The sequence below is a fragment of the Piliocolobus tephrosceles genome, chromosome 1 (assembly GCF_002776525.5).
Source record: "Piliocolobus tephrosceles isolate RC106 chromosome 1, ASM277652v3, whole genome shotgun sequence".
NCBI lineage: Eukaryota > Metazoa > Chordata > Mammalia > Primates > Cercopithecidae > Piliocolobus > Piliocolobus tephrosceles.
This window is the reverse complement of record NC_045434.1, coordinates 107,280,449-107,295,948: the sequence shown is the minus strand read 5'-3', so window position 1 is coordinate 107,295,948 and position 15,500 is coordinate 107,280,449. Positions and strand designations below refer to the sequence as shown.

At 39.3% G+C, this 15,500-nt stretch overlaps 1 protein-coding gene across 11 annotated transcripts in view; it reads right to left on the bottom strand.

The window, feature by feature from the left end:
* PTPN22 (protein tyrosine phosphatase non-receptor type 22) overlaps nucleotides 1–15,500 on the bottom strand; it is a 64,680-nt gene that overhangs the window by 30,293 nt on the left and 18,887 nt on the right. For 9 of the 11 annotated variants that reach the window (XM_023222800.1, XM_023222795.3, XM_023222798.3 and 6 more), the window contains exons 10-11: nucleotides 13,510–13,587; nucleotides 10,125–10,211 (exon numbers count right to left, since the gene is read on the bottom strand). In XM_023222800.1, coding sequence (XP_023078568.1) covers nucleotides 10,125–10,211; nucleotides 13,510–13,587 — 165 coding nt within the window. The remainder of the gene's footprint in view (nucleotides 1–10,124; nucleotides 10,212–13,509; nucleotides 13,588–15,500) is intronic. The other 2 variants (XM_023222794.2, XM_023222799.1) reach the window with 1 other exon arrangement.

Below are 15,500 nucleotides of genomic sequence, written 5' to 3'. Positions count from 1 at the left end.
AAAAAAAAAAAACCAGAAAATAAAAAGAGAAACTGGAACCCTTGTGTACTGTTGGTGGGAATGTAAAACGGCACAGCTGCTATGGAAAACAGTATGGCTGTTCGACAAGAAAACTAAACATAGAATTACCACATGTAATTCTACTTCTGGGTTATACCCAAAGTAATTAAAAGCAGGGATACAAAGATATATTTGTATACCAGTGATTATCACAGCATTACAGCAGCCAAAAGGTGGAAGGAACGCAAGTATCCATTGATGGATGAATGGATAAACAAAATGTGTGCGTGTGTGTGTGGGAGGTGTGTGTGTATAAACATATACAATGGAATATTATTCAGCCTTAATGAGTAAGAAAATTCTGACACATGTTATAACATGGAAGAAACTTGAGGACATTAGGCTAAGTGAAATAAGCCAGACACAAAAGGACAAATACTATATGATTCCACCCATATCAGGTACCTAGAGTAGTCCAATTCATAAAGACAGAAAGTAGAATGATGGTTGCCAGGGGCCAGTGGGAGGGGAGAATAGGGCGTTATTGTTTAATGGATACAGTGTCTGTTTAGAATAATGAAAGTTCCAGAAATAGTGATGGTCACTCAACATTGTGAACATACTTAATGCCACTACATTGTACACTTAAAAATGGCTAAAATAGCAGATTAAAATGATATATTGTACCAAAATAAAAATATTAATTGGAAAGTATCTCTTCCTTTTCTATTTCCTGGTATAGACTGTATAAAATTGGTGTTAATTCTTCCTTAATCATTTGATAGAATTCTCTCTTTTTTTTTTTTTTTTTTGACATGGAATCTCGCTCTGTCACTCAGGCTGGAGTGCAGTGGCCGGATCTCAGCTCACTGCAAGCTCTGCCTCCCGGGTTTACCCCATTCTCTCGCCTCAGCCTCCCGAGTAGCTGGGACTACAGGCGCCTTCCACCACGCCCAGCTAGTTTTTTGTATTGTTTTAGTAGAGACGGGGTTTCACCATGTTAGCCAGGATGGTCTCGATCTCCTGACCTAGTGATCCGCCCGTCTCGGCCTCCCAAAGTGCTGGGATTACAGGCTTGAGCCACCGCGCCCAGCCATTTGATAGAATTCTCTAGTGAAACTATGTGGGCCTGAGATTTCTTTTTTGGGAGTTTTAAAATTACAAATTTAGTTTTTCTAATCACTAAGGGGCTATTCAAATTATCCATGTCATGCTGAATAAATTGTGGTGGATTGTGTTTGAGAAAATAATCCATTCTGGGCTGGATGTGGTGACTCACACCTGTAATCCTAGCACTTTGGGGGGCCAAGGCAGGAAAATCCCTTGAGCCCAGGAGTTCAAGACCAGCCTGGGCAACATAGCTCCTATTTTATTCCCGATATTGATAATTTTTATTTTCTCCCTTTTTATCTGTGTCAGTTTTTAAAAAGGTTTCTCAATTTCATTGATCTTGTTAAAGAACCAATTTTTTTTATCTTTTAAAAAAACCAGGCTGGGCACCTTGGCTCACGCCTGTAATCCCAGCACTTTGGGAGGCTGAGGCAAGCAGATCACCTAAGGTCAGGAGTTCAAGACCACCCTGGCCAACATGGCAAAACCCCGTCTCTACAAAAATACAAAACTTAGCTGGGCATGGTGGCACATACCTGTAGTACCAGCTACTTGGGAGGCTAAGGCAAGAGAATCGCTTGAACCTGGGAGGCGGAAGTTGCAGTGAGCCAAGATCATGCCACTGCACTTCAGCATGGGTGATAGAGTTAAACTTTGTCTCAAAAAAACAAAAACAAACAAACAAAAACCAATTCTGATTTTTCTCTATTATTGTTTCCAATTTCATTGATTTCTGCTCTTTATTTCATTTTCTATATTCTTGGAGTGAGAGCTTAGATTATTGAGACCTATACTGTTTTCTAATGGATGCACTTAGTAATGTAAAGGTCCCTCTCAGTACTGCTATAGCTTCTGTCTCATAAATTGTGATATGTTGTATTTTCATTTTTGTTTAATTCACTGTGTTTCTTTATTTCCTTTGAGACTTTCTCTTTGACCTAATAGATTATTTAGAAAAGTGTGGTTTGATTTCCAAGTATTTGGATACTTTTCCATTACCTTTCTGTTACTGATTTTTTCTTTTTTTAATTAATTAATTTTTGAGGCAGGGTCTCGCTCTGTCACCCAGGCTGGAGTGCAGTGGCACAATCACAGTTGACTGCAGCCTTGACCTCCCAGACTCAAGCAATCCTCCCACCTCAGCCCCCTGAGTAGCTGGGACTACAGGCATATGCTGTCACACCTGGCTGAATTTTAGTATTTGTAGAGACAGGGTCCCCCTGTGTTGCCCAGGATCATTTTCAACTCCTGGCCTCAAGGAATCCTCCCACCTTGGCCTCTCAAAGTGCTAGGATTACAGGCAAGAGCCACCATGCCCGGTCTCTTACTGATTTCTAATTTGATTCTATTGTGGTCAGAAAATATATTCCGTATAATTTCAATTTTTTTTTTTTTTTTAGACAGAGTCTCGCTTTGTTGGCCAGGCTGGAGTGAAGTGATCTTGTCTCGGCTTGCTGCAACCTCCGCCTCCTGGATTCAAGCGATTCTCCTTCCTCAGCCTTGTAAGTAACTGGGATTACAGGCACCCATCACCACACCTGGCTAATGTTTGTATATTTAGTAGAGACGGGGTTTGGCCAGGCTGGCCAGGCTGGTCAGGCTGGTCTCAAATTCCTGACCTCATGTGATCCACCCACCTTGGCCTCCCAAAGTGCCGGGATTACAGGTGTGAGCCGCCGCTCCCCGCCTAATTTCAATTTTTAAAAAATTTTCAGATTTGTTTTATGGCTCAGGATATACTCTATCTTGATATATATTTTCCATAAGTACTTTAAAAGAATGTGTATTCTTATTAGGTAGAGTGTTCTGTAAGTGTCAACTAGATTTTGTCAGTTAGTGGTATTGAGTTCACCTATATCCTTGCTGGTTTTCTGTCTAGTTCTATCAAAATTGTTGAAAGAAGAATATTGAAGTATCTGTCTATGACTGTGAAACATCTGTTTCTCTCCTTTAAGTTCTATGAGTTTTTCTTCACATATTTTGCAACTTCATTGTTTGGTCTATATACATTTAGGACTATTATGTCTTACTGGCAGATTGACCCTTTTATCATTATCTTTCCCAATCTCTGATAATTGTCTTTACTCTGAAGTCTACTTCATCTGATATTAACAGTCACTCCTGCTTTCCTTTGACTCATGTTTACATGATACATCTTTTTTCCATTCCTTTGTTTTTAGCCCTCTTATATATTTGAAGTGAGTTTCTCATAGACAACATATAGTTGAATTGTTTTTTTAATTCTCTATGCCAGTCTGGCAATTCACTCTACCACCAGTAAATATTGGTGTATTTAGGCTTATATGTTTAATGTAATTATTAATATGGTCAAGTTTCATTTTGCTATTTTATTTTTTGTTTTCTTTTTATTCTGTTTCTCATTGCTATTTTCTTTTTCCTGACGTTTTCTCTTTCTTGCATTTTTTAGAATTCCATTTTGATTTACCTATAGTGTGTTTTATTATATCGCGTTGTATAGCCTTTTTTTAGTCATGGCTCTAGATATAGATATAGATATATGGTATCACACTCTACTGGTGTTATCATTTTACCAGGTCAAGTGTGGAAGCCTTATCTTCCTTTATGTTTCTTACCATCCTCCTGTTACAAGCATTTAAAATATTTTCTTTAATACATTTAGAACAACATCAGTCAGTGTTATATTTTTGCTTCAATTGTAAAACATAATTTATAAAACTCAGGAGGAGAAGGAAAGTTTATTATATTTACCCATGTTTGCTTATTATGTTCCTTCTTCCTTCTTTCATCATTTCCTTTCTGTTTAGAAAGCTTCCTCTGCCACTTTTTTAGGGTAGGTCTACTGGTAACAGGTTATCTTAGTTTTTCTTCATCTGAGAATGTTTTGATTTCCACTTCATCCCTGAAGGATGCTTTCACTGGATTGACAGTTATTTTCTTTCAGCACTTGGAAAATATTGTGCCACTTCCTTCTGACCTCTATGATTCCTAATGCAAAATATGCTGTCATTCTAATTGTTTTCCTCCTACAGTTAAGGTGTCATCTTTTTCTGGCTGATTTCTAAAACTTTTTTGTTGTTTTTTGTTCTCAGAAATTTAATTATGATGTATCTTCCAGTACTTTTTCAGCCCTGCCCTTTCTCTTTTCTCTCTGGGATTTTGATGACACATGCTAGATTTTCTTTCTTTTTTTCTCATCCCTTAGTTCCCTGTTTATTTTTTTCAGTCTATTTTGCCACTGTTGTTCAGACTGGGCAATTTCTATTGTTCTACTTTTCAATTCATTAATTCTTTTGTCTGTACCCTCTATTCTGCTGTGGAACCCATCTATTTTGCTTCATTTACTGTATTTTTAAGTTCTAAAATTTCCATTTGCTTCTCTTTATATCTCGTTTTTTGCTGAGATTCTTTTTTTTTTTTTAATGAGACTTTGTATTTTTAAATTTGGTTTAAGCATGTGTTTACTTTTTTTCTTTTTTTATATTTTCATTCTTTTTATTGTTTTTATTGTTGTTGTTTTAAGCATACTTTTAATTGCTCATTGAAGCATTTTTATCTTAGCTGCTTTAAAATCCTTGTCAGATAATTCTGACATCTGTATCATCTCAGTGTTGTCACCTATTGTCCTTTTTTAAATTCAGTTTGAGATCTTCCTGGTTTTTGGTATAATAAGTGATTTTCAACTGAAATCTGGGTATTTTCACATTATCATGAAACTCTGAATCTTAGTTAAGCCTTCTCTTTTTGCTGGGGCTTTTTTTTTTTTTTTTTTTAACAGAGTCTTGCGCTGTCACTTAGGCTGGAGTGCAGTGGTGCGATCTCAGATCACTGCAACCTCCATCTCCTGGGTTCAAACAATTCTCATGCCTCAGCTTCCTGAGTAGCTGGGATTACAGGTGCACACCATCACGCCCAGCTAACTTTTGTATTTTTAGTAGAGATAGGGCTTCACCATGTTGGCCAGGCTGGTCTCAAACTCCTGGCCTCAAGTGATCTGCCCGCCTCAGCCTCCCAAAGTGCTGGGATTACAGGCATGCATCACCACACCTGGCCCTTGCTGGGGCTTTTTGATACTCTCTAGCAAGGGAAATGGTAGGGGGTGCTTCCTCATTGCTGCCAGGTGGATCCTACCTCCACCTGTTCCTCACTTAGCCTCTGTTGACACTCCAGGGGATGCACTGTTGGGAAGGCTCCTCACTTGTTCTCCACTGACACTGTGGTGGGAGTGGCCTCATTACCACCAGGTGACTGTGAAAGTCCTGACTCTCTACTAGGCCTCTTCTGACACCACTTCAATGGGAAAGCATTGTGGAGTCATGTTAATACCAGGTAGAAGCCCAGGTTCCTCACATTGTCTCCACTGACACTGTGATAGTGGTGGCCTCATTACCACTAATGATGGTGAAAGTGTTTAGTTTCCACTGGGCCTCTTCTGATTCTACATATGGTCTCCATTGACACTGCAGGATAGGGAGCCTCATTACATGCCAGTGGGGATGAAAGTTCCAGCTCTCTACTTGCCCTTCTCTAACACCACCCAAGAAGGCGTATTGGACACCTTATTATAGCCTTGTAAGGGTGGAAGTCTAGGCTCCCCACTCAGCCTTTGTTGGCATGGATGAGATTGGGTCACCTTTTGCTTCAGTGTTGGCTACAGTAGAATGATTATTGTCTAATAATGTTCTGTCTTGACAGGCTGCCCATTTACTGGTTCTTTGGCTAGAGATAACAGGCTGTTATTGGGGCATCTTTTTTCTCTGCACTGTTGGCATTTCTCAGTTGTTGGCATCTTAAGCACCAAGTTTAAATTATATGAGGCAAAGAAAACCGAGGGAGCTCACCACCATTTTGTTCCTCAAGTCTGGAGGGCCCTGACTAGTCTGCCTTCTTCTCTCCATCCCTCAGAGTTTTCTAGTGTTTGTTTTATGTATAATATCAAGGATTTCTAGTTGTACTTAGTGGAAGGAATAGGAAAAGTATCTCTACTAGATCTTTCTAGAAGCAGAAGTCCTCCATGGCTATTTTTAACCAGTTCCCCTTGTGAGGGGTTGAACTGTGTTCCTGTATCCCCATTTACTGGCTAAGGACCCACTCCAAACAACCCAGCTATCCAGAGCCATGGCACTGCTACTGGGCTAAATTTGAGTACTGACATTTCCTAGAACCTAAATAAAATATTAGCACAGTTACTCCAGCAACACATTAAGACAATATTCTTTTTTCAAGTAGACTTTATTCTAAGGGTATAAGGATGGTTGATAATCATATAATTATATGACTGCATTAAAAGGTCAAAGGAGGGAAAATCCATCTAATCACTCCATAATGCAAAAATATGCAATTGATAAGAATTCAACATGTTGGCCGGGTGCAGTGGCTCGTGCCTGTAATCCCAGCACTTGGGGAGGCCGAGGTGGGCGGATAATCTGAGGTAAGGATTTCGAGGCCAGCCTGACCAACATGGAGAAACCCCATCTCTACTAAAAATACAAAATAAGCCAAGCGTGGTGGCACATGCCTATAGTCCCAGCTACTAGGGAGGCTGAGACAGGAGAATCACTTGAACCCTGGAGGCAGAGGTTGCAGTGAGCTGAGATCGCGCCATTGCACTCTAGCCCAGGCAACAAGAGCGAAACTCCGTCTCGGAAAAAAAAAAATTCAACATGCTTTCTGAAGAAATTCTTCAGAAAATGAAAATCAATGAATTATTCCTTTAAATAATTTAAAAATTCATATGTCCAATCAAAAGTCAAAATTATGCTTAGTGAGACACCAGAATAATTCCTATCAAAATTAGAATTGTTTATTTCACCTCTATTATTTGACATTGTTCTGGGATTACTAGCCAATGAAATGGGCATGAATATAAAATAAGTAACAATTCCTAGCAACTATATTCTTATTCCATGTCCCTTCACCATATCATTTCTCCTTGCAGTTGATATTAACTATAAGATTGCTTAATTAGTTCCCTAGCCCCAACAGTTATTCCAGCTTTCTTCCCACCCACCTGTCTTGCTGAGGTCTCAAGCATGCTTCATCATTCAAATGATGAGAATTACGATCAGGGCCATGTCTGAAACACTTTGTATTCCTAATGCTGAGAAAACAGTACAGCCTCAGTGAGTATTTTCAGATTGATAATTTAAAATGTGATATTAAAAATTGAAATGTATGGCCGGGCGCGGTGTCTCAAGCCTGTAATTCCAGCACTTTGGGAGGCCGAGACGGGCGGATCACGAGGTCAGGAGATTTGAGACCATCCTGGCTAACACAGTGAAACCCCGTCTCTACTAAAAATACAAAAAACTAGCCAGGTGAGGTGGCGGGCGCCTGTAGCTACTCCGGAGGCTGAGGCAGGAGAATGGTGTAAACCCAGGAGGCGGAGCTTTCAGTGAGCTGAGATCCGGCCACTGCACTCCAGCCTGGGCGACAGAGCCAGACTCCATCTCAAAAAAAAAAAAAAAAAAAAAAAAAAAAAAAAAATTGAAATGTATATGTCACATATCACTTGAACCCAGGAGACAGAGGTTGCAGTGAGCCAAGATCATGCCACTGCACTCCATCCTGGGCGACAGAATGAGATCCTGTCTCCAAAAAAAAAAGAAATGTATATGCCACATGAAGGTAAGGCAGCAGTAATTTTGTCTTGTTAAGGTTTGTTCAGAATCTAACACTTTGTGGTTACACAGTATTTAACATCAATTTTTGTGATGAGATCAAAATAGCATATCCTAGAACTCTCAATATATTTTAATTGGCATTTGGCCAAATCATAATAGTTTTTATATCTTAGGCCTCCAGCTGAAAAACCTTTGGATATCCTAAAATATTCTCAAAACTTCAATGATTCAAGAAAGCAATCAACAGAGTGAAGAGACAACCTGTGCAATGGAAGAAAATTCTGCAAACTATACATCTGATAAGTATCCAACAGCATTGGATACTAACATAGCATAAGGACTCAACCCAACAACAAGAAAACAAATAACCTGATTTTAAAATGGACAAAGGACCTGAAAAGATTTCTCAAAAGAAAACATACAGATGGCCAACAGGCATATGAAAATATGTTCAACATCACTAATCATCAGGGAAATGCAAATTGAAACCACAGTGACCTGTCATCTGTCACTTGTTAGGATGGCTATTATCAAAAAGACAAGAGATAACAAAAGTTAGAATATGAAGAAAAGAGAACACTTGTACCCTGTTGATGGGAACATAAATTAGTACAGAAATTATGAAAAACAGGATGGAGATTCCTCAAAAAATTAAAAATAGAACTACTATATGATCCAGCAATTCAACTTCTGGGTATATATCTGAAGGAAATGAAGTCACTGTGTCAGAGAGATATCTGCACTCCCATGTATATTGCAGCATTACTCACAATAGTCAAGACACAGAACCAACCTTGGTGTCCATCAGTAGATGAATGAATAAAGAAAATGTGGTATACATACACAATGGAGTACCATACAACCTTTAAAAAAGAAGGAAATCCTGTTATTTGTGACAACATGGATGAACATGAAAGACATGCTAACTGAAATAAGCCAGGCACAGAAAGACAAATACCACATTATCTCACTTATATGTGGAATCTTTTTTTTTTTTTTAAGTGAAGCTCATAGAAGCAGAATATAGAATAATGGTTACCAGGAGGCTGGGTGGAAGGTGGGGGGAGAGATGGGGTTGGGAAGATGTCAGTCAAAGTATACAAAATGTCAGTTAGACAGTAGGAATAAGTTCAAGCTGCACAATGTTGTACAACATGATGACTATAGTTAATAACAATGTATTGTATACTTCAAAAGAGCTGAGAGTAAATTTTAAACATGGGAGCAGAATATATGCTTGCCCTTTTACTCCTATTGTTTCTAAATTTAGCTGAAAACTGTAAGCAGTAGGTTAATCAGAGATTAATTTTTTTAATAATTTTTTTTGAGACAGGGTCTCACTCTGTTGCCCAGGCAGGAGTGCAGTTGTGGGATCATGGCTCACTGCAGTCTTGTCCTCCTGGGCTTATACAATCCTCCCAGCTCAGCCTCCTGAGTAGCTGGGACCACAGGCACATGCCTGTGCCTGGCTACTATCTTTTTTTATTTTTGAGACAGAGTTTCACTCTTGTTTCCCAGGCTGGAGTGCAATGGTGCAATATCGGCTCACTGCAACCTCCGCCTCCTGGGTTCAAGCGAGTCTCCTGCCTCAGCCTCCTGAGTAGCTGGGATTACAGGCACCTGCCACCAGGTCCAGCTAATTTTTATATTTTTAGTAGAGACTGGGTTTTGCCACAGTGACCAGGCTGGTCTTGAACACCTGACCTCAGGTGATCTGCCTGCCTCGGCCTCCCAAATTGCTGAGATTACAGGTGTGAACCACCACACCCGGCCATTTTGAAAACTTTTTTTGTAGAGAAAATTGTTATGTTGCTGAGGCTGGTCTCAAACTCCTAGGCTTGAACCAGTCCTCCCACCTTGGCCTTCCAAAGTGCTGGGATTACAGGCATGAACCACCTTGCCCAGCCAAGAGATTATTTTGAAATTTTTATTTCTCTTTAAGACAGGGTCTCACTTTGTTGCCCAGGCTGGAGTGCGGTGGTGGCATTTCAGCTCACTGCGACCTCCACCTCCCAGGTTCAAGCAATCCTCCTGCCTCAGCCTCTGGAGTAGCTGGGACTACAGGTATGCCCCACCACTCCTGGCTAAATTTTTTTTTTTTGGAGATAGGGGTTCACCATGTTGGCCAGGCTGGTCTTGAACTCCTGACCTCAGGTGATCTGCCTGCCTCAACTTCCCAAAATGCTGGGATTACAGGCACGAGCCACCGGACCTAGTGAGATTAATTTTTTAAGTTAAGTTACCTCAAATTAATTTGTTCTTTTCCACAGGAAATTTTCAGTGCAGCCCTATGCACATCTGAAGCTCTCAATTTAGTTGTGACAATGGATAAATCCTGCAACAAATCTGACATCCGTTGACCAAAAGCAAGTATGAAAATTTTTTTGACATCATATCTAGTTTAAATTTTACCTCTGTTCCAGAATGTTTATCTCTGATAACATCCATCTGTCTCTTAAATAGTTCTAATACAGCATTGTAGACCAGTTCATATTGTTCCTGAAGAGCATCACAACCCAAAACAAATGAAAACAAAAAGAAAAAAAATGGTGAACTGCAGGACCAGATTTTAGGAATATGAACACCAATCACATCCTAATATAGCAGACCCAAAAGGACAATCAGCATGTTATTAAACTTACTAACAATGCCTTATGCTTGCATAGTTCACTTCAGATTTCAAAGCACTTTTATGCTGCTGAAAAAGAAAATAGCTAAATATTTGATACACCTGTAACTAATGTACAAGAATCTTATGACTTGTTTCTTTTATGTTCTAACCCTACTTTCTTATCTTTCTCTCCATCATTCCTCTAATTCTGTTTCCCTTGCTCATATTAAAAAAAAAAATGTATTTCATTCTAGATGGATTTTTTATAAGCAACCTTCATCTTTTCTGGAAAAAGAGATAGTAGTTGGTGTATAGATAGGTAACTTCAATGTCTATGCTTTAATTTGGTCCTCTCAATTGCTCTATAAAGTAAATAGACTATTATACCTATTTACAAACAGTTTATCCCAGGTCATTCAGAAGGAATTTCTAGGACTTGACTCAGAAACTTAATTTCGACACTCTTAGTTCAGTGCATTTAGATAAAGTTGCTAAAATTTTGTCCTAGTAAAGATACCAAAGAAAAGTAAACCACTAAATAAGGTTTGGAAATTTGTGGTTACAAAAGGATTTCACCATAGAGAAATGAGACCTCTACTATTACAAGGTTTATGAGTTATTACTACTCTGTTTTAGCCTGTACTTGCTCAAGCACTTAATTTTGAACCTACTTTTTATCTGAGTTTTCCCTGACACTTTACACATTTCTATACAAATAAGGAACAATTTTTTTTTCAAAGATAATTTTAGCAAGAAAGAATGCAGAGTCTGTATCATCCAACACAGTCATTAGTATGCTCTTTAATTTTTTTTTTTTTTTTTTTTTTTTTGAGACGTGGTCGCACCATGTTGCCCAGGCTGGAGTGCAGTGATGCAATTTCGACTTACTGCAGCCTCGACCTCCCAGGCTCAAGTGATGCTCCCACCTCAGTCTCCCAAATAAGTTGGGACTGCAGGCACCTGCCACTACACCTTGCTAATTTTTGTATTTTTTGTAGAGACAAGGTCTCACTATGTTGCCCAGGCTGGTTTTGAACTCCTGAGCTCAAGTGATCCACCTGCCTCAGCCTCCCAAAGTGCGGGGGTTATAGGCATGAGCCACCACATCTGGCTAATTTTTTTAAGAAAGAAAAATCAGGGCCGGGCACAGTGGCTCACACCTGTAATCCCAGCACTTTGGGAGGCTGAGGCAGGCAGATCACAAAGTCAGGAGTTCAAGACCATCCTGGCCAGCATGGTGCAACTCCATCTCCACTACAAATACAAAAAAGTAGCTGAGCATGGTGGCACCTGCCTGTAGTCACACCTACTCAGGAGGCTGAGGCAGGAGGATTGCTTGAACCTGGCAGGCGGAGGTTGCACTGAGCCGAGATCATGCCATTGTACTCCAGCCTGAGTGACAGAGTGAAAGTCCATCTCAAAAAAAAAAAGAAAAGAAAAGAAAGAAAAATCAGACAGGAAGCTCTCATCTTGTTACAGTGCCATTTCCTGGTTAGAGTAGTGTCAGAAAAAAACAGCTACAACTGTTAAATTCAGTTAGTTGTTTGATAATGCCAAAATGTGAAGGCTTTTTCAGCTGTCTTCCAACTCTTAAAAGTAGGCCTGAAATGGAATTTGTTTTTGAAATGGAGTATGGTTTTATTAAATTAGTATTGCAATTTATGTAACTAGATTCCATACTTCTGGAATCTTTATGCATTTACATGGATCAGCCTTCTTTCAAGTCTGACAGCATTAAACCAGCTAATGTTTTCATTTCATATAAGCTTTCTCCCTCACAGGTTGAATATAGAAAACACCTACACTCAGCACATGAAAAGTTATTTTTTCCACCAGCTATTAGTGGAAAACCTGTGCAGGCCAGTTTTATATTATAATAGCTCTTTATTTTTTCCCTTTAATTAACAACTTCTAGACTAAAATATCTGAATTGCCATTGTCAGTGGTTTTATCTCTAACACTATTTGCATCTTCATTTCTAAGTGTCTTAAACACTTTAAGGTCTTGCTATTTAAGTAGTTAAAAGTAGTTCTAACAGATTACACAAAAGTGCCTATTAATAAACATCAATATACATTTGATGAATGAATGGGTCAATTCTAAATTCTATATTAAAAATGAATACCACTTAGAAAACTAAAACTGTTGGGTAAAACTATTGGTGTAGAAATGTGAGTGAAATTAATATTGTAGACAGTGAGAGATTTGAGCTAGGAGGAGAAGGGAAGGGCATTCCTAATGGAATGAACAAGTGTGGGCGTTCTGGGGTAGGTTAAAAGATTGTGATACATAAATATAGTGTGATTATTATATATATATATAATTTTTTTTTTTTTTTTTGAGACAGAGTCTCACTCTGTTGCCCAGGCTGGAGTGCAGTGGTGTGATCTCGCCCACTGCAACCTCCACCTCGCAGGTTCAAGCAATTCTCCTGCCTCAGCCTCCCGAGTAGCTGGGATTGCAGGTGGCTGCCACCATGTCCAGCTAATTTTTGTATTTTCAGTAGAGACGAGGTTTTAGCATATTGGTCAGGCTAGTCTTGAACTCCTGACCTCAGGTGATCCACCCACATCAGCCTCCCAAAGGTGTGAGCCACCATGCCCAGCCCAATTATGTTTTTTTAAAAAGTATGCATGCAGTAAGAATTAGGAGAAACTATAGAAAAGTAGTAATAGGGCTATCTCTAGGTAATAGGAATATATTTTTTATTTTTATTTTTCAGTGTTTCCTAAAATGAGCACATAGACTGAATTCTCCGTATTCTTGTTACCACATCCTGAGGTAGAAATTATAAATCCCTGATTTTCTATGCTTTCAGAGATGAATTTTATCACTACAAAATTTCAAGTTAACATGACCTAGCTATTTCAAGTTCACAAGCCAAACAGTTTGTTGAATAATTTTACAACATCCTTTGTAAGGAAGTAAGTAATATTACATTGGTGTCTTAATATTTTCTGAACAGACAGTAAAATAAGGAATGAAAGGAATTTGACCCAGGACAAGGGATACAGGAAAAATATTGGGATATTCAGAGTTACAGAAAATGGCAATGGACTCTAGAGCACGTAATGGTAAATTGGTGTTATATCTGAGCAGTCAGCTGTTTTTGGATGCCTCACCGTTAAACATAGAGATGGGGCAAGACTCAGACACACATTCTGATCCATTCACTACAGTTCATACCTGAGTTTGAACTAATGAAGGCCTCTGTGTCCGCATTTCCTGGATCAAACTGAAAACACTGAAGTTCTCAGGAATTATCTATCGAATTAAAGGGGAAAATATCTTATTCCTTTCAATACTTTGTTAATAAATTATTGCTACTTTTTCATAGTCTTGTACTTCCATGGCATCTGCTCTTCTAACATGGGTTAATATCAGAAAAAAATGATGCATTTTTAAAACAAATGAGGTTTCTTATCACTTGCAACATGATTTAAAGCCTGGTATTTTCCCTAGAAAAGACTAAAGAAACTCTTCAGAATGATTTCACACAGTGTAACCAAATGTCGAAAACTATGGATATAATGAGGGTTATGGATATCATGACAAGATTCAGTAGATGCACAAGTATGAGAGTTGTATAAAATAAAAGAGGTTGGTAGATAGGTCTAAAGGCCATATTTTAAACTTCCTATTAGACATTAAAAAATGATTTATAGATTGGAATGCAAAGTATGATTGCAGTAAGTTGAGTCCATCTATTAAAGCAGTTTGGATAAAGGAAGGGTAACTATATAATTTAGGACAGTGGTCCTCAAACTTTATCATGCATCACAATCACCTGGACAGCTTGCTGGGCCCCCATCTCTAGAGATATGATTCAATTCAATTCAATTCCAGTAATTTGCCTTCACCTTAGGTTAGGTGCACCTAACCCCCTTGGGCTTCAACCCCTACATTATTGGAATCTCCAAAGATGGGAAAACAAACATTAAAGGATATACAAATTACAGACTTTCTGGGAGTCTGAAAAAGTAGAAATAGAAATCTTTGACCTATTTTCAGTATTTCACAAGAACTAACAGAAATTATATGTCTACTAAAACAGCTGCACAAGCTAAGTGAAATACCTGGTTTCCTTGGGTTTTGTTTTTTGTTTTTGTTTTTGAGACAGAGTTTCGCTCCTGTTGCCCAGGCCAAGAGCAATGGCGCAATCTCGGCTCACTGCAGCCTCCGTCTCCCAGGTTCAAGCGATTCTCCTGCCTCAGCCTCCCGAGGAGCTGGGATAACAAGCATGCACCACTACACCCGGCTAATTTTGTATTTTTAGTAGAGATGGGGTTTCTCTATGTTGATCAGGCTAGTCTTGACCTCAGGTGATCTGCCCACCTCAGCCTCCCAAAGTGCTGAGATTACAGGCATGAGCCACCGCACCTGGCCAAGTTTCCTTGGTTTTGATTAGAATTGTCAACTCAGAATGGCAACAGTAGAACAGTGATATCCAGTAAAAATATAATGTGAGTCACATATGTAATTTTAAATTTTCTTTTCTTTTTTTTTTTTTTTTTTTTTTTTTTTGAGAAGGAGTTTCACTTTTGTTGCCCAAACTGGAGTACAATGGTCCGATCTTGGCTCACTGCAACCTCCACCTCCCAGGTTCAAGTGATTCTCCTCTCAGCCTCCGGAGTAGCTAGTATTACAGGCATGTGCCACCACACCTGGCTAATTTTGTGTTTTTAGTAGAGACAGGGTTTCACCATGTTGGTCAGGCTGGTCCGAACTCCTAAAGGTGATCAGCCTGCCTTGGCCTCCCAAAGCGCTGGGATTACAGGCGTGAGCCACCACGCCCGGCTGAAAATTTCTTTCTTTCTTTCCTTCCTTCCTTCCTTCCTTCCTTCCTTCCTTCCTTCCTTCCTTCCTTCCTTCCTTCCTTCCTTCCTTCCTTCCTCTTTCTTTCTTTCTTTCTTTCTTTCTTTCTTTCTTTCTTTCTCTTTCCTTCCTTCCTTCCTTCCTTCCTTCCTTCCTTCCTTCCTTCCTTCCTTCCTTCCTTCCTTCCTTCCTTCCTTCTTTCTTTCTTTCTTTCTTTCTCTTTCTTTCTTTCTTTTTCTTTCTTTTTTTTTTTTTTTGTGAGATGGTGTCTCGCTCTGTCGCCCAGGCTGGAGTGCAGTGGCGCGATCTCGGCTCAGTGCAAGCTCCGCCTCCCGGGTTTACGCCATTCTCCTGCCTCAGCC